The following is a 20,152-nucleotide window of genomic DNA, read 5'->3' as shown; positions in this document are numbered from 1 at the left end:
ATAATAAAGTGGCCGTGAGTGTATATATAAAAGCCTTTCATATGGCGCTTGGTTCTCTAAAGTTTATCGGCCGCACATCCACGGCCATTTATAATCACCAGCTGAGTTAACATGTATGTCATTGGACTGTGGGAAGAGGGCGAAAGAAACCCACACAGACACAAGCAGGATGTGGTTAGGGTGACACTTACTTGATCTCCCACTTGAGGAGAAATGACAACACACAGGCAGCGTGTACTCTTTGAAACTTGTGGGTTTTTTTATTTGATAATACTGAATACTTTGTCCTTTGCCCGGACTTACACAAAGCATCAAACACATGCACAGTCCTCTATTCACACAAGGAACCCATTTCCCATTTCTCTATACCTTTCTCCGGTTAATCGCTCTCACTCTCACGTTACTCCAGCGCAAGAGGACCTTCGACACTACAGCTAAAGACATCGTAGACAAAGACAGCGAAAACACACGCACGCACACACACTCACAAAAAAAACAAACAAACAAAAAAAAAAAACAACCAAACAAAAAAAAAGACAGGTATAATAATAACACTGAAAAAAATACAAAGTAATGGAAACTGGAAAGAGTTTACTTTTAAATTATGCCTCTAATACTCCATCATATATATATTTTTTGTTAATGTAGCTTGAGGTTTATAAAACAGCACTGTAAACATTAAGTAACTGCTTTCTAGGACAGCGATAAAGCTTTCATTAATAACTGGAAGGAGCAAGAAAGTCAAAGCTAATATTAAGCGTATAAAGACCTTATTTTTTTATTACTCGTGAAATGAACCGTCTGCAAGAATATATCATGAAAACTGCTGTTTGCATTTACAATCAACAGATAATACAAAGACACTGAAATAACATCCCCGGAGCGCTGTTTTTGTTTCCCTTTCACACATAAAATCTGCAAAAAGATCCCTTTTATCCAAACCTTTCACACATCCACTTTTTTGTTCACTGCAAGTACTACTTTATATGTTATGACAGAGATAGCAAGGGATATGCTCGCGCTTTTTTCTGAATATGAATCACCAAAGCACTCAAAAATGGGCGAAAAATTCTGCACCTGAGGTGGATCTGTCGGTCGGGGCGAACGATAATATCTGTCACATCAGAGTGTTCAGGCTCTTGTCTTTACTGGAACTCATCCTCAAAAAGTGCAAATCTAGTTCTAAAGCAGTAAATAATAATTATTATTATTATCAAGTAACAACAAAAGTATATGCATAGGTTCCTTACAGCTACATAACAAAGAAGAGGGGAGGACGTGAAGAGGAAGAAAGGAGGAGGAAGTGTGAGAAATTTGAGATATTTCTGATTGGCCTCTGGGGCAGTGGAGAGGTGGTGTTTAAATTTAGAGCGCTCATCTTCACGCAGCATAGACTGGTCCAGTGAGGCCAGTGACGGTCGCGAAAATCCCCACCCAAAGAAACCAGAGAAGATCATCGGCCGTGCAAGATGATTCACGATCTTTTTAAAGAAAGCGTGTCGTCGTGTGGGCGTGAAAAAAAGTTCCCGGCGGAGACGATGAGAAAACTGTGAATTAAGAGTGCTCGGAGAGAGAGGGAGACAATCGTTTTAAACAAAATGAAATGAAAAAAAATTATAATAAAGGCAACTTGGAATTTGGCTTTGGAATAAAGAAAACTGGAGGATGAGGTAATAAAAGCAGGAAGATGATGGATAACCAATGGCTGTCTGAATACTGGGAATTGATTGGTGGAGATCAGAGCTGTTAAAAATTGCTTTGAAGGGGCAGGAAGTGCTCTGTCTCACTGAGAATTTTTATCCTCCTGACGCCAGCCTCAGGAGGAAGTTACATCACTTGACCAGTCTATGTCTCATGATGCTGTTTTGTTGTTTTTACAGAGCTGCTGTGTCTGAGAACAACCCCTGAGCCTCTCCAAACATAAAGAGTGGCAAAGGGTTGTTTTCAGACCAGCAGGTCATTTCTGTCACATTAGCTTTGCCTTTTTTTTTTTTTTTTTAATTATAAAAAAAAAAAAATCACTTTATTTCATTGGAATTGTGTACATTTATCTCCGTCAGGCTCTGCGGCGTGCAGTCGCATGTGCTTAGGGGTCCTCGGCATCCAGGAACTCCTTTTTGGGTGGTGCGACGCCGCGGTACCAGGAGCAGGAGCCGTCTGCCCTCTTGACGCAGGCGTAATGGTTGGCTTGGCGACCGTGCACCTGCTTCTCGATCATCAGGTCTGTCCACAGGCACTCCTCAGGAGCCGAGATTTCACAGGGCAGAGAGGGACAGCGCACAATCTGCAGAAACACAGCACAATCCGCTCTTTATGACATCAAACTATCAGAGATGGGTGTCACCTGAAATACCACTGCTGTTAGAAGACCATATCAAATATGCCTTAAGGTCTAATCCTCCAGATTTTCATTAAATCAAGCCTCAGTTTTGCTTCTGAACTTTCAGTGCCAGCATGCTCATATTACCCAACATCTACCAGGAATTTACTGGAAATGTTACAGCATGTAATCTGGAGTCATTTTATCAGCCTGAGTAGCTGTGGTTACACGCACACATTTTTTCCTCCTGACTGAACTCACGTAGATTTAAGATATCAGGGCAACTGTTTATATAAGATTTGACTGTCACGCGGTTTGGTGTTTAGGCAGCCATGTATCAGTAGACATGCTTTCTTTTTGGCATCTCCCTGAAGATGGATAGCCATCACCTGCTCAGTGTCTTCATTATGACGGTTTTAACTCTTTAGAGTTTTAATACAAACAAACTCTCTGCCCAGGGGCAGCTGAGCTTGGAAGCTGCTATTTTTTGGAAAAAGCAGAAGTGTATGTTTCCAAAGTTACTTCAACATGGTACAGCCACTCCTGGGAAGTATGTGGCATTGTGTTAAAACACACCTGAATGCTCCAGACCAACAAACTGCCAAAATTCCTATGACCGAAGTAAGAGTGTACTTAGATTGTACCTATATGACCATAGCCAGAGTTTACTGATTTATCTCTCCATTTAAAGAACTTAAGGAAACAGAACAAGCCACTATTTGTGCTTCAAATTCAAAGTCTTCAACTTGTGAAACACTAAGGGGCTTTTATTGTGAAACACCCAAAAACATTTATAACAGATTATTGCCATTTTTAACTTTTAATGAAATAGATCTAATAGATAATTGCCTAAATCATTATTACATCAATAATGAATCATTTGAGACCCTCAAAGTTTTCCATCAGCTGTGTCCTGTAACATTTTGTAGTTCACAAAAAAAAGTTTGCCTGTCTTAAAAGTAGAGCGCCCTCTGTAGGAATTTAGTAAAATGAAAATGCACACCTATAACAATCATTTGCTATGAGATTTGTTAGCATAAGATTGCCTTCTGTTGGTTTTTGAGGTACTGGTTAAGCTAGGTTTTGCCCATGTGCACCATAAATCTGCCCAAAAGCACCTTTAAGGGTCGCTAATCAATATATTACTTTGTTCCTATTAAACATCCAAAAAGAGATCAGAGTGAGTACAAGCAATCCCTGTGAGGTGAAAGCTCAAGCTTCAGTTCTTTATACTCTTGCCGGTGTATGACTTCATAGAGAAGAGATAATCATAATATGGTCATCTCAGCGCAGAAGCACAGAAATCCTGCCCACCTGAGCTTCAAACCTTATGTTTGCGAGGCAGCAAAAATGAAGGAAGAGGGCTTACAATGGCTTGTGGATGAGCTACAAGATCACAGATTATTTTGAAAGAATACAATCAGTATAAAAAAATATGGAAGTTGAAAACGTGTAAGACGTTCCTTTTAATCTCTAGAACAATTAATAAAGAAAACAAGTATTCAAGTTACATTTACTGCTCTTGTGTTTATTCCCCTGAATCATGCCTCGTCTTGTTTGCTCTGCTATGTCTGGATGTGTAGTGGAAGACGTGAATAGCTGTCTTTTTTTTCTCCACGCCACGAGATAAACTGCACATGCGAAGGCGGCCCTCTGCTGCCTTACCTTGCAGTCACAGCCCATCTGGTAGCGCTGGCTGAGGCTCTTCTTCTGGGTGGTGCTCAAGGAGTCCCAGGGCATGATGTAATCACACAAAGTCACATGCATGCTGCCGCTGGCCTCGGCCTTGCCTGTATATAAAAAAAAAGAAAAAGAAAAAGTACACGTGTGACAGACAAACTTCAGACATAACAATATGCATGGTAAACACCACCATCACCAAGGCCAGGGTGCATCAGTATAAATGTTCTGGAAAAAAATCTGAACTTGTAAACATCAGATGACAGATTCGTGGAAAACCACTGATGAAATCTGTTACTTTCCAGACTGGTGCCTGCAGGCGTCAACACGGGCCACCTGTCCTTGTCAAGAGCTTGTGTTTATGTTTCGTGCATAAAGGGGCACCAGTCAAAACAAGCGGATATTTCGAGATGAGATTACAAATCTATGGAGGCTGCACCCTCTCCACTTTGCCACTATCTGTCTGCATAGCAGCTCCCAACACGCATGTCCTCGCAGACGGGACTGACTCACATTTCAATGCAACTCCTCTACTCGTTAACCCTTCGCACTAAAGAAACGATGAATCATTCTGAAAGATGCCCCGGTCAGCAGAAATCTAACTTTCTTTCCCACTGCACAAAGTCCCTACATCTTGAGAAAAGAGAGTCGGGGAGAAAATGCTGGCTTCAGCAGTTCCTCCTCTTACAACTCTCTGTAATTACGGGCCAGTGTTTGCGGGCGCATCTCTGACTGTGATGGAGAAACCAGAGCACGAATGACATCACGATCCTCTGTGTCTCCGCTACTCTGCAAACTGAGTCTCATTCTGACGCTGCGACTGCCTATCTTGCTTTAAAAATCGAAATAACCACCACAGGAAGAAAGCTGTGTCCAGGTATAATTATATTTGATGGGCAACACATTGGTGTGCCTCACAGAAGCTGGCTGGGCCTTTTCTGTTGAGGGTTGCATGTTCTCCTCATTTCCTTCCACAGTCCAGAGACATGAACATCAGGGTACTGGTGATATTAAAGCGGCTGTAGATGTGAATAATTGGCTGTCACTGCCTTATGACAGACTGGTGACCTGTCCAGAGCGTACCAAAGAGGTGAGGAGCTGAGGAAAGGCTGTCGGTGGAGCTGTGGGTGGCCGCATGATATATAACCCACAGAGGGCACCAACCATAAAAACATAAAACCCATCTACTAAGATTTTTTTTGCTTCTGTGATCTGAGTACTGCAACAGACTAAAGATCTACTAGTAACCAACAGACAACTTTGTAGATAACGCGGGTAATGAGCTAATCTAATCAAAACTGGAAATCAGCAGCTCATATTCCCATTAGAGGTGGGAATCACCATACATCCCACGATACGATATTATCACAATACTTAATGCACGATACGATATTATTGCAATTTTTTTTTTATATTTTGCGATATTCAGATTCTGTACATAAAATAAATATTGATAAAGTTTACTTTTATCTAATATCAAAGTCTCACACTCAGTCTTTCTCTCATTTCAGTCAGTTTTATTGTTGACAAACTGAACAGTTTGTATTACAGTCTAGTCCAACTTAACTGAATGCAACCATCTGGTACAATCATAGCTATTCTGAACTATGAAATTTATGAAAACTATGCAGCCCATTCAGCAACTGAAGAATTTGAAAGTAAATTAAAACAAAATATAATTTTACATTAAATAAAAAAAGTTTTAAACTTAATTAAAATAAAACATGTCTTAAATTAACATAAGTTAACTGTCATGTTTATTGCTGCCAAAAAAAAAAGTTAAACACATTTGGACAGTGAAGGAATGTCAGGATTCTTGCTCAGAAAAAGGATCAACATGCTCTGAAGTCAGAGCATGTTCCAGTCCACAAAAACCTTTTTTGCAACAAAATATCGATTTCTGCTGTCCCTGTATCGATACATTATTAGCAAACAAAATATCACGATACTACACAGTATCGATTTTTTCCCCCACCCCTAATTCCCATATGCGTCTGCTCTGTTTAGCAATGACTGGAAACACAGAATCAAAGCCATCCATGCTGTCTTTTATCTGCCTGCTTATTTAAAGAGCATTAAAGTACAACACATTATTTAACAGTAAAATATTGTTTCGTTCAAACAAAACTTAAAATTATGTTCTAGAGTCCTTTTTTGTCCAGTATCATTAACTATTTAAATATTAACTGTTAAATATTTCCAATTTTATTCTGCTTATCCAGGGCTGGGGTCTAACCTGGGCTTTTCCTTTGTTGGGACGTCCCCGGTACACTTCACCCAGGAGGGATCCTTGTCATCCTGACCCACCTCAGCTGACTCCTTTCGATGTGGAGGAGTAGCGGTTCAACTCTGAGCCCCTCCCGAATGACTGAACTTCTCGCTCTATATCTAAGCAAGGGGTTGGCCAGTCCCAAAGTGAGAATCATACTAAGCTAAACCAACTAAGGCCTCTGTCAGACAGGCCTAGAGACTCGTCATTGATCCATCAGGGAAAAGTATGCATTTCCTAACCAGTTTCTGAGTGGTTACAAACCAGAAACTGTGACTCTTTAAAGTAAAAGTTGCACCTTTTGAAATGTGTTGGGTAAAATATTTAGGCAGATTTTATTCCATGCAAACTGGGAACAACTGTACTAATCTCCCAGCAACAAAAGCAATTACAAGGGCCTTTGTGGTGGCGCACCCTCTTGCTGGAGCAGGAGGAGACTAGGTATGGAAACCAATTTTTATCTAGAACTGGGAGTACACTGGCTTGTGGCCCCACTGTGGATGGGTTAACTCTAAATATTGTCAGCTAATGCCCAGCTGTGTTTTGGATTTCTACTATCTCTACAGAAGTTAGAGGTCAGAAGCCTCTAACTTCTGACCCTTTAGCAGCAGAATAAGCAGTTTATCAACTTGTCGCTAACACTGTTTGTCTGTTGTTTGGGCAGTGGGTTTCACAGCTTTTCCTCTAAAGACAAGCAGCTGCCTGCTGTGGCTGACAGCGGTGCTATTGAGACACTGACGCCAAAGCCAAACTGTAACGCTGTGGTCAGAAAGGTAAACAATTGGCTGAAATTTGTTGCTCTGAGTTTAGAAGGTTTGTTCACCACTTCAAGTTACTCTGTTGACTTTAAGGCAGTCACGTGATGTGCTGTTAGTGTTAAATAATGAATACAGCTGGTTTCAGTTTACAAATTTTGAAAAAATGACGCAGATGTTATGCAGATGTAAACAGTCACTAAGGCATAAAATACCTCAGGAGCTTAAGCTGTACCACAACAGACAAGGTCCCTCCCAGTCTCCACAGGATTTAGCCAGCAGAGTATCATTACCTATAATAACATAAACAGCTGCTCCACCAACATGCAAAATTGCCCACTACTCTTTATCCGATCTCAGGTTTGTCTGCCCGGCTGTTTGCACCTGCAGGACCATATCTGATTATCTGTTTGCATGTTCTGTGCTGTGCTTCTCTCTGTCTGTGCATTCTTTCACTTTTTGTTTTATATAATGATGTATACAAACTATACATCATTATACCTATCCCTCCGACAACAGCAGCTTCTTTTCCACAAGCTAGCTGAGATTATCAAATTTCATTTGCAGTATTATTTCCGGGAGACAGGGGATATTCACACAAACCTGAGATCAGATACTCCTTCTTGCCGGTGGCATCAAGGGTGACGCCGCAAACGGCGGACACGGGAGCAGTGAAGACAGATTCGATGTCCTGGGTAGGTCCCTTGAACATCTGAAAATTAAACACAGTGCACAGGGTATTAATAGCGGACTCAATGTCAAACCTTTTTGGCTAAAACAGTGAGGATATTCTTACCTTGATCTGTTTGACCTCATACTGGATCCTCTTGATGGGGTTCCCATAGATGTCGTTCCCAGAATCCACTTCTCTCTCTCCCACCACCTTTGCTCGAATCACTGGTTGGGAAACACAGAAACACGGCGTCAGAGGCTGCAGGAATTCATTGCATTTACTCACTGAAGCTTTCATTGTCTTTCATACCAATGAACAAAAGAGTAGAAACAAAAAAAGTCAAAATGATTCCCACTAAAAACGATAAAAAGGGAAACCTGCTAATGTTTGTTGGGTAATGGCTAAAACTTTGGATGCAGGCCCCATAAGCCCCATACTGTAATTGGTGTTCGTCTGCATGTCCACCAATTAGGTCAAAAAGTAAATGAACGAAACTAACTCCCCCCTAATTAAGTTAAAGTAACTCACAAATGAAGCAAAAGGTTAAACAAAAGGTTAACAACTATGTTACAAAATATCAGTTTCCTTTAATCAAAGCTGAAATTTACGAGTTTGTAAACAAACAAATGCATTTCGACAGGAATCACCCCATCACTGATTTAGCAACTGTAAACCATCTGTAACTTAGAGGGACCTACTATGCTTCTACTTGTTTTCAGTTTTACATACACTGTTACATGGCGTTAAACATGGCCAAAGTTTCGAATAACGAGAACAGTTCGTGTACAAATAATGTCTGTGATCAATGTTCACACGTCAGCCTGCTCTAAACACACAGTTTAGCATAGTTTTTTCTACTTGTAGTTCTGTGTGATGTCACTGAGAGCAGACATCCCTAATATGCTGATGTGCTGAGGTGTGTTGATCAAATCTTCTACTTGTGAGGAATAGCCGCCTGGACAAAGAGGCTTAAAAGGAGGCGTAACTGATTAAATTCAGTTGTAGTATATACAGCATCAAATCACAACAACGGTTTCCTCGAGGTACTTTATGCTGTAAGGTAAAGACTACAATAATACAGAGAAAACGCCAACAATCCCAACACCTTATCAGTGAGCAGCTGGTGAGAGTGAGAGTGCACCCAGTACACAGGAAATAATGACATACCCTATAAATAAATACATTAGTTTCCAGAGTTATAAATGTGAGGCTTATGAATACTGATATCTCAACCTTAATAGTACAGTATACATTATAAATTGGCTAATCCATCATAAATTTATTATGTCTTTTGTAGGGCTGTGTGATATGACCAAAATCTCATATCCCGATATAAGAATTCTATCGTCCCGATAACGATATAAATCACAAAAATGTAACATTTTCTGTAAATTCTGTGAATCTCGTGCAGCTCGTCTTGCGGGAAGCGTTTCCTGATGCACGTCATGTAGCTGGAGTAGAGTGTTTTAACAGACAAAAGTTGTAACAGCCGCCGTTTTCTTTGTGAGTATTTATTACACGGCGTGCTGCGGGGAAAAGCCTGTTCTAACGTTTGAGTCTAAGGTTTATTTTTTAGCACCTGGCGGCTCTTTTTTACTTCTCATCCGTAAAAAATCTGCTCTTTCACGTGATTCAGTTTATTTTGAAAAGTCTCAACAGGATCTTGAGCTTTATTGTGAAAGGTTTATGTGGAAAATAAACAAGCGGACACACGATGCTGTTACCGTCGTTGTTGCTAACCACAACGCATAAAAACAGGCGCTTGTCCGTCCGTAGTGTGGTTATATTAAATATAAGAGAGAACTTTAAGAAATTAATATAGCCACTACACTGACCATCCAAACAAAAAAAATATTGCCGTAAACAGTTTATTTTGCGACACCACGAAACAAACGATAGCGTAAAATGAAACGATAGACGTTTTTATATCGTCATCCGATATATATCGTTATATCGAACAGCCCTAGTCTTTTGTTTTTTTCCGCAGCATTTCATCCAATTTTTCTGCTTGTTATTACAAATGAACAAAAGTGAAACCCATAATTACGTTGACTCCCATACAATGTAACACTGCATAATGGCTATGTTCAAAATCTGGCCCTATTTATTATAAAATGCACTACATTTATAATAAGTCCAGATACATGACAGTCATTTTACTTGACTCATAAAAATTTGTCACTGGTCTCAAAAAAACAAAACAAAACAAAGCAGCTGAAAATGTTCACCGCCTACAGAATTAGAGGCCAAAATCAGCATTGCACAGCTCTGATATTCTGAATATTCTGGATACAGAAAGTAAAGGGCAGGTACTTTGGGCAGGTACTTTGTTTGTACCTGCCAAGGACTTTGACTAATAAATAACTGAGCAACACAATCAGCTGCCTCTCCAGAGAGTGTCTCATCCCGTGGATGAACTTCACTGTTTTTTCTCTGCAGCAGGGAATCTTACTTTTCCATCTACTGCAGTGACAAATGATGCAGTTGAAGAAAAAAGCATTCAGAGTGAAGACGTCGATGACCTTGTCAGCTTGCTGGTGATAAAATACTGTTAGGTAGGTTAGGAGCGACTAGACTTTCAAAATAACAGTTGCTAGCAAATCATTTTTGGATGGTGTTCTCTCAGACAGACAAAAAAATAGAATTGAAATAACTCTGGTACATTGGTGGTCATTATTATACCTCTGTTACCCGCCTAAGTAGGGTCTATGTGTGGAAAACACTGCTTATGACTCCACATCACAGGCTAAAAAAAAAGCCCAAACCACCCATCGAGCTGCCTTAAAGTCTCATCCAAACACCACAACAAAATGAATTTTAGCATCTAAAGTGGTCCAGTCAATGAAAACCCAACCAGAAGTCGCCATCAGCCAACATTAGAGGAGGGACAGACACATGACTTGGCGTGCAGCACAAACCTTCCTGCTTCAAAACATGACCAGGGAAACCATCACAGGACAAGAGCTGAGGATTAAGAATACAACTTGAAAGCTGATATACTGAGAAGGACTTGGCCAGAGGTTTGTTTCTCACCATGCGTGTGTGTTTGTGCGCGCGTGTGTGTATTTTAACGGCCTGACTGACTTCAAGCTTCAACTATGCTTAGGGCATTTATTCAGAATGGAAAATATGAGCAATACAGGGGGGAAAAAAACATAAAGTAAGCAGGAACAGAGGACACACACACACACATCTATAAACACACATACAGTCGACTGCTGCTGCTCTTACACCCTCGGGTTCAGTTTATGGCTTAGAGCAGATACAAATATGGAGGTTCACAGCTCCCAGAGTTAATAGTGTCTCTTTCTTTCTCCTTCTTTTTTAGTCTTACTAAACATGGTACTAAACTCTGTACAGAACAATCATTTAGTCTAAAAAATGTCCAGAAAGTGAAAATGATACAATGATAACATGTGATGTAAATTATTGTTAAATCCATCTCATTATTAATTCAGCTAGTAATTCAGCGGCCAGCCAAAATAATACCTGCCCTCTTTAAATAAACATGTACACATGTCCAAAATAACACTGCGTTTCCTATAAACACTTCTCCCCATAGCAACCGGTGGTTGTCAACCAATCTTTAGCCTTTTGTGACTGGTGTTGAAATAATTCATACTGAAAAAAAAAAACAACTACATATATAAAAGGTTCACTGGTAAAGACAGAGACTAAAAGCAGAGTTAAGGAGCCTTTACAATGGTTTTTCGTATGAAAAAAGTCGTGGCAACAACACATGTGGGCTGTTTTTTGGGTGTCTGTGAATCATTATAAAATTTTTAAATATTTTATCTATACCTCTACTAATAAAAAAGTACTACATTGTTTTAAAATTGGATTGGATTTAAATACATTTAGTCCTCACATCATGAGAACTGCCTGCACGTAATGCAGCTTTTTTCCCTCACCTAATATCATTCAGATCATGCAGTGTGTCTGTATCGTTAAGGCTGCACTTTACCGTTTGACTAACTATTTCAGGCTGTTTGTTAATGTGTAAATATAACACTAGGCTGACGAAATACATCTGCCAATTTAACCATCATAGTTAAGATGTAGCTAAGATCTCAAATGTTCAACATTCATCCATATTTAGTCCTCAGAGCGAGTCAATTTAGGCTCAGATGGCCGTTGGGCTTGCAGTACATTGGTAAAAATCCTGAAGAAGATGATGAAGAAATCGTTGCAAAACAGCCTCCTCAGCTTACAGATGCGCATTTGGACCGTTTTCTTAATCTCAACAACACTTTAATTGGACCTGACTGCTAATTTTGAACTGACACCATGTTTACATGAAAGCAGTGTATTACTTTGTAATGTGAGGCTGTTCTTAAAGCACACTTAGATTGATAGTATGATCACCTTGCTTGATATATAGCCTGAAAACGTAGGCTGTTATCTTCATATTACGCCTCTTAATGAGGACCAGATTTGATCTGAATATTAGATTTAAAGGGTGATATAAACTAATTGCTGTTATTATTACGGCTATTGTTGTGTTTACATGTTTTTATAATGTCTCTATGTGGCAATAAAGTAGGGCTGGGCGATATGACCCAAAATTCATATCTCGATATTTTTTAGCTGGATGGCGATATAAGATATATATCTCGATATTTTTTTTAAAGCCATAAATTAAGAACAAAAAGAGAGTTCTTAGTCACACTGTGTGCCAGATGTCACACGGGCACTTTTATTTACATACAGCGTAGATGTACATGAAGAAATTACTCAAAAATAAATTATCAGCATTTATTAAATAATCATGGTCCATAAATAAAAGAAAACAATGTTGTTTTTGTGCATAACAAAAAGCTCACAATTGTGCAGTCAAAATGTAAACTAATAGACGCTGAGCATAATAACAAAGAGACAGATTTCACAGCTGCACCACGTCTCTGAACAGGTGCCATTTGTGGTCCTTATACACACACAGTACGTATCACTCCGCGAGGCTCCTCCTCGGTAGCCGTAATCCTCCGACAATCCATCAAGCGGTGCAGCTCCGTAGCTTAGCAAAGTCATATTAAAACATTTTTTGACAGATTGCTGAGCGCTGTGTACCACATAAAATCGGTTCGCGGTCAGTAAGCACAACCAGAATTCATACATAAGGCGCACTGTCGATTTTTTGAGAAAATGAAAGGATTTTAGGCCGTGCACCCCTTCCGGGCTGCATGTCGTTAGAGCGGTTAGCTCGCTAACACGTTGACGCCGTCCAGCCCCACGCACGGGGTGATCCGCAGTAACTCGCTAATGCTGGGCTTACACTGTGCGATTTTTGGCCCATTTTGAGCCGATTTTTGAGTCGTGCGACCGTTTTGGCGATCGGCCCGATTTTGGCCTTCATCGTGCGTCGTGCATCGTGTAGTATACGTGGGGTAACGAGAAGCGATTAACACCTCACGACCAGCTCCCGATCATCAATCGCTTGGTCGTGAGGATTTCAAACCTGTTTGAAATCCTCGCGACCGTCGTGAGGGTGTCACCGTAGTTTCTCACACTGCGCACGCGCAAACACAAATGTCAGCGAAAAAGGCGGCGCAGCACAGCAGTGTAGCGTGTGATGTGGACACAAGCGATGGAGGCACAACTTGTAGAACTTTGGAAAGCTCATCCGAGCCTTTTCGATGTGGCATCACAAAATTATCACGACCACAACAACCGTGGAAATAGTTGGATCTACACTGCTGCTCAATCACAGCTGCCTGATCAATGTTTTTCATTAGCAATTTAGCAAAGTTGATGGTGGTGGTGGTGTGTCTGTGTGAGTGAAAGACAGAGAGGGAGAGCGAGCGACAGAATTTCTGTTATAACCTTCATTTTATGGACGCACAGTGTGAGCACTCGGGTCGCATCAGAGCATCGGGCGGTATAGTGTGAGACCTGCATCGTGACCTATGAACTTCTAACCCCTGCGAGTCAATCGTACAGTTTGAGCAGGAGCTGAATCGCGCGACTGAAAAAAATCGCACAGTGTAAACCCAGCATAACGGAGATTTTCCGCTTTCATCTTGTTATTGCCTGCAGGTGAAGCTATGGGGGAGGGGGAGTTGTGTTCAGTGAAGGAGAGGCGAGGCCGAGTAACGTTACGTAGAGACAAAAGTGGACGAAAGAGAGGCAAACCTGCGCCCAGCCCTACAATAAAGGTTTTAGTAACAAAGTAACAAGAAAAACCTAAAGGCTAAATTACAGAACAGGTTTTAATTTACCAGGATTAACAAAGAAGAAGATGAAAGGTTTAAGAACAAATCTTCTTCAGAAGAATGAATCTGTTTTTTTTAATCAGCACCATGAGCACAAACATACTACTTTTTAAGGTTTCTTTTTTTTTTTTTTTTAGAGAAACCAAGTTCCCCAGAATCAAACCCCCACATTTTAGTTGCACTTTGATGGTTATGCAAATGTTCAGCTGCAGCAGCCAGAGCACGCACGCACGCGCACACACACACACACACACACACACACACACACACACACACACACACACACACACACACACACACACACACGGCAGTATACCTGTTTGGCACTCGCTCCTGCATTCCTCCCAGTTTTTCCGCTCTCATTTCCTGACCTCATTCTGAGCCACAAACTAATGAGCAAAGAATCAGCAGCAGGACACAATACTGAGAGGAAATTACCCTGTTATTCACAACAGATTGCTGTTATGGGAGCTTATCTGTCTCCCTCAGTGTTGCAGACATGTTTACTTCTCAGTTAGTTTCTCCCCTTCAATAAAGCCAGAGCGGATCATCCTGTGCAGTCTAAACAGTGTGTTGCAGAGGCGGCAGACTACTCAGCACGATGCTAAAACAGCATGACTACCACGAGCCTGCAGGCAGCAGTTTCACCGCAGGTTGATCCAAAAGTCATCCGATCAGCAGCACTCAATCAGCAGCCATAAACCACCAACTGACCCACATTTCAAACGGTCCCCTACCGTCAGACCGGGACGACACATAATGACTTCTACATACATATTAGTTGCACTACGAAATGTTTTCCATGCAAACCCCCATATGAACGCACACACCACATCCTAAGTGCCCCCCGATTCGTTCCACTGCATGACTGTCCATTTCTTTTTTCATACGCCAGTGACCACCAAATCATCCCTGACTCTCTTGGTATGGTTTGTTCAGCTCCAGGCGTATGTGAGCCTTCTGTTTAACCTGTCATTTGAACAGAAACAAACCGCCCTCAAACACAATTCAGCCGGCACCTCTGGTTACACCTGCGTGAAGACCTGAAGGCTCTGGTTTACCCTGACACAGTTACCGGAGCTGACATGACGGTGATCGAGTCAGCATGAAAAGGATGAGCTGGGGTGGAGGTGGGTTGCAAAGCAGCTTGCAGGGAAAGAAGTAATTGTTTGTCCAAACACCCCACCTTATATTGGATTTGCCAATAAAATGCATAGAAGTGGATCAGCTGAAGATGAAATCAGAGAGCCAAGCTTGACTTGACCTGCCTGAAGTAACAATTTGCAAACACATTGAAACGTGGTGAACTCCTCAGCGCTTTTGCCATTAAATCCTAATTGTTTCAGCATGCAACGTATGATGTATGTGCTGAACCAACACTGTACACCTCTCCAGGTGAGCCTGAAGCTATTTATTAGCGTTTCCTCCCCCACAGGCTGCAGAAGCCTTTGTAAAATCCTCCTCTTGATTTTCTTCCTAGCTCTATAGTTTTGTGATGATGAAACCTCTGCTTAACATCACAGACTGTTGACACAGGGTTTTAAAGATAATCCAAACATGCTTTTAGAAGAAAAAGTAAATAACAGAAATACTACTGTTGTCCCTCAGAACACTTTTTGTTCATGAAAGGGACAAAGAAGAATGGAAAGCTTATGGGAAAAAAACGGTATAAACCATCCAAATCCAGGTACTTAAGGTTGGTTTGGAAAACTCATAAAAGGCCTTTACTTTTCCGAACTGATCTCCAGTACCTGGATTTGGATGTTTTATTCAGTTTTTGGGTCATGAGCTTTCCATTTTTCTTTGGCAATTGATGTGTTTGGTAAAAGCATCTTGCACAGCTCAGACAGCTCCGTTGCTATCGTGAAAAAATGAAGAAATACAGTTAGAACAATTACACCTTTTTGTCCAGCAAAAGCACCTAAGACAGAAACAGTTCAATCAGGTACTGTGAACACTCCAAAAATGAGACACTTGACTTTATTTTTATTTTTATTAGGTTTGCAATCATAGCAGCAAAATGTGGTTCAGGCTGACATCTGCCTTGTTAGCGCTTATCAGCTAATCAGTAAATCAGAAGATATTTATGAAAGGCTCTGGCTGGAGTTCATCTTTCGTGCACATCGATGTCACATTAGCTACATATTTAGAATAGGTGTGGTGAAGATAAACCAACTTAGTCACTTTACAGCAAATATTTCTTTGTTTCCCTGTCGCTACAGGCAAACGACGTCAGGAAAAACAAACCATCTGTACCAGCTTTATTTTACACGTCACTGTTTTCTACAATCGGTGCTCATTTTTACTTCATTTGAAATTTTTGACATTATTACGTCTGTATTGATAGTTTAACTGTAAAGTTTTTATGCTATACTTTATGCATTTTTTTGTCTTTGAATCTTTTACATTTTTGGAGTGATAATAATTGTTATCAAGGCTGTATAAACAACCATATTATAGGACTTTTGTCATTTAATTTTTTTAGCCCAAGTTTCTTATTAACTATCCTCCAAAGGAGTGCCATTATATTTCTTTTTTAGTGACATGTGTTGGGGATGTTTCTGTATTTCCATGAAAGGACGTGTACACGTGCTGTCATCCACGCCATGTCCACTGCTGAGATCGGTGACTCTGATCTCTCAGACCGCTGACCAGAGTGAGCTAAACTGGGAAAGGGTGAGGGAAGTTCCCCTTTATGGGCAACGGATTTATATGAAAAGAGGATGTTTGTCGCGTTTGTGTGTGTGCGATTGTACCGTGGGTGCATGACACTGCACGATTTTTATGGCTTGAGGTCTGACCTAGAGTATCACTTTGACTGGAAAACAGAAGATGACACACACAAACACACAGCTGGTTCCCGCCTATGTGGTATGTGTATCAACAAGCAAGGAGTGGGATCCCATTCCACCAAAACAAATCCCAATTGTCAGACTGCGCAACTTTTGACAATGTCACTTTGTTGCTGCCTACATGCACATTTCAGCCAACTCTCATCCGACACAGCCCGCCCTTCACAAGCCCTCAAAACCCATTCCACCCCTTCTTCACCTCTTCCTCTGCAGTGTTTCATCTAGATGTTTCTGGGCTGGACAGTGACATCGACCATTGTTGCCGTTTGCGTGCATCCTCCCCCAGCTGTGACAAAAGCTTTCCTGACTCACAGATGCTTTAAAAAAAGACAAACAATTGGAACACCTTGCCTCTGAGACATCCTGTCTGCAAGACCTGCCAACTCAGCAAGAGATTGAGTCACACCTCAAAATAGAGCTGTCAATTTGCAATAAGGAATTACAAGGATGCACATCTTACCAGCACAGACTCAAAAGTAAAATGCAGGATGAAAAAAAACAAAACATCTTCAGCTTTCTTCTTCTCATTCATCCCATGCATATTTTAACTTGCACTGTGACTTTTATTGTTTTTCCCCTCTAAACACACTCTGAACTGACAGCCAGATGTCATCCGAGCCAGTGTGTCTGTGTGTGTCAGTCTACCGTGCATGGCGGCAGGCCTTTAGTTGTCTATCTGGGGTGTGAAAGAGTGTGTACAAGTGTGTGTCCGTACACTGCATCGGAGCAAAGTTGGGAAAACCCCAGAAACATTCCTGTAATTCCTCTCAGCACCACCCCATGCAGGAAGAAACTGGACAGGAATGGAAATTTAAAAAGGAAAAAAAAGGAGTGAGGGAGGAAAGCTCGTGGTGTGACATATTCTGCGGTTGAGATTCAATCCACCCCCCCCCCCACACACACACACAAACCCGTTAAATTTCTCCCTCACTTTCCCCATCCCTTGTCCTCTCTTCAGCTCGCTCCCTCCTTGTCTCTTTTCCCTCTCTGGTGCCACGTTGCCCTGCAAAATGCAGGCGACGCCGCTTCGTCCCGAGGCTGCTGAGGGTGAAGCTCGGTAAGCAAACACTCCCAGAGCAGAGGCTTTGGGTTCACAAAGATGATCTCAAACTGCTTCCAGTCTCTTAGCTCTCACGCTAACAGAGTGGAGGTACACCCTTTGAGTTTGTATAAAGTGGATTTTGGGGGAGATTTAAACCACAAAGTTCATTAAGGTCATCATTAACTTATCAATAAGTGTCACAAATGCACTCCTAACTCCTCACAGTGTTGCAGAGCAGAACATTATGGGGATCTGACCTGAGTGTGTTTCTATTTTTAAAAATAATACATCTGAAAGAAGACATTTTGGAGGTCTAACATTATCAACATGACATGGCAAAAAATATGACAGTGTGATCTGTAAGTGTAGAGCCGAATGTAGTGCAAACTGTCTGGGCCATGGCCTTGAGGAGCAACACCCCTACCACCACCAGCAGCACCTTCAGGCTTTCCAGGGTTTCCAGCAGCTTAGTTGAGTCCATTCAACCGTGGCCAGAGGATGGGCTAGTTAGCTGTGCAGGAGCCTGGCTCACTGCACGAGAGGCCAGGTAAACATAAACAACAACAACATAAACAACAACAGGAGTAGACCCCGCGGCTGGACTCACCTACGTCGGCGTTGCAGAACGCCTGTTGCGGATGTACCGGAGCGCAGCTGCACGCTTCCACGAGCTCCTCCGCCCGCCACAGGACCAGCAGCGCGAGCGTGCAAAGGATGCCGTTAACGGAAAACGGCATCGTGGTAAACACTGATGGCGATGTTTTTCAGCTCCTGCGTGGATGTTGTGCTCTGCGCAGATGCGTTGCAGTGTGGCTCCAGCGGCAGCGTCCCCTCTCCGTCGTTTTTCTAACGACACACACGTCAACGACAACACACGGGCGCGCGCTCAGCTCCAGGTAAAAAGGTGAAGTTACACGGTGCGTTTGGTGCCCTCCGGATTTCCCCCGACTTTCCGTTTTCTGCAGCTGTCTGTCTGTCTGGACTGTTTTTGTTTCAAGGCGTTTTATAAAGCTGGCCGTGCGACTCCTCCCCCCAGCGCAGGGTGGTCCTGCAGAGGGCGCTGAGTGCTCAGTCGGACCCACCGGACATTTGGATAGGGTCCCAAAGGAAATTTGAAAAATATTGCCCCTGCGCCCTCATAATATCATAATACACGGTATTGGTTGAAAAGTGGGCCTGCACTCGAGTGTAAAGCTGAAAAATTGTTGCAACAAGTATTTAGACAGAAAGAAAATAATATAAAATCATTAAACTTGTATTACTGGATACAAGGTTGTGATAGTTCACACAAACTAATCTAAAAATCTAAAAGTGACATGGAAAAAAAGGTTTTACTTAAGTAGAGCTTATCAATTCCAAAAAGATTAAAAAAAAGTTTGGGTGCTGTGGAAAATATGTATAATCTCACAAACTCATATTTTATGCACATAGGATTACAGAAAACATATCAAATGTCTCATGGAAAGTAGTAGCTCATTTTGATTCCGTTGGCAGTTGCCAATAAAAGGCTTAAAAACTAAGTGGGATTAAGAGGAAACTGTTGGAGGAATGCTTTGCAACTAATTAGGGTTGTTGGCAACAGGTCTCTAACATGACTGGGTATTTAAAAAAAAAAAAAGCTTTACAGAGAGTTTCTCAGAATTAGAGGTGGACAGATGTTCACTGTTCTTCAAAAAACAAAATGTGGAGCACGTTCAGAATAATGCTCCTCAGTGCAAAATTGTGAAGACTTTAAATATCTCCTGATCTGAAGTGCAAAATATCATTCAGATTCAGAAAATCTGGAGAAATCTCTGTGCGCATCAGACGAGGCTAAAAATCAGTATTGGATGTCTGTACTGTTCAAGTCTATATGCAACAATAAATTAAAAACAGGGATGATTCTGTCATGCAAATCACTGCATGGGCTCAGGAACAGATGCAGGTTGGAGTCCTCACAAAGCTCATTTTAAATGGACTAAAGTGAAGTAGAAAACTGTTAATATTATTTCTGGTTTGTTAATAATGCTCAGTTCAAAAACCTGCATCTGTGATGGTATGGGGGTGCGTTAGTGCCCATGGAACTGGCATCTTACACATCTAGAAAGGCATCATCAGTGCTGAAAGGCTTATACAGATTTAAGAGTAACATATCCAGATGTCTGTTCCAGGGAAAGCTTTCCATCTTTCAGTATGACAATGCTAAAATGCATACTGCAGCCATAACAACAGCACAACTTCATAGTAGAAGAGTCAGAGAGCTGAACTTTACTGTCTCATTTTAAACGTGTGATGTTTTCTTTGTTCTGTTGTGAATAAAATATGGACTTATGAGTTTTTACAAACGGTATTTTGTTTTTATTTACATTTTAC

The 20,152-nt window shown here is 41.4% G+C and overlaps 1 protein-coding gene across 1 annotated transcript; it reads right to left on the bottom strand.

The window, feature by feature from the left end:
• Positions 1-235: 235 nt before the first annotated feature.
• On the bottom strand, positions 236-18,842 carry timp2a (TIMP metallopeptidase inhibitor 2a). The gene is made up of 5 exons (XM_082544247.1): positions 18,408-18,842; positions 7,821-7,921; positions 7,628-7,736; positions 3,986-4,110; positions 236-2,284 (listed from the first exon to the last, which is right to left on the bottom strand). The coding sequence occupies exons 1-5, from the start codon at positions 18,535-18,537 to the stop codon at positions 2,087-2,089; spliced, it is 663 nt and encodes a 220-aa protein (XP_082400373.1). The 5' UTR covers positions 18,538-18,842; the 3' UTR covers positions 236-2,086.
• Positions 18,843-20,152: the final 1,310 nt, after the last annotated feature.

Source organism: Aulonocara stuartgranti (genome assembly GCF_965226115.1).
Source record: "Aulonocara stuartgranti genome assembly, chromosome: 8".
In the NCBI taxonomy this organism is placed as follows: domain Eukaryota; kingdom Metazoa; phylum Chordata; class Actinopteri; order Cichliformes; family Cichlidae; genus Aulonocara; species Aulonocara stuartgranti.
The sequence above is the reverse complement of the archived record's forward strand: the minus strand, read 5'-3'. Positions and strand labels throughout refer to the sequence as shown.

Coding starts and splice junctions, on each gene's coding strand:
- timp2a (XM_082544247.1), bottom strand. CDS start 18,537: ATGCCGTTTTCCGTTAACGGCATCCTTTGCACGCTCGCGCTGCTGGTC. Junction 7,737..7,820: donor ATGAGGTCAAACAGATCAAG/GTAAGAATATCC, acceptor TTTAATTTTCAG/ATGTTCAAGGGACCTACCCA. Junction 2,285..3,985: donor AGATGGGCTGTGACTGCAAG/GTAAGGCAGCAG, acceptor GTGTTTCTGCAG/ATTGTGCGCTGTCCCTCTCT.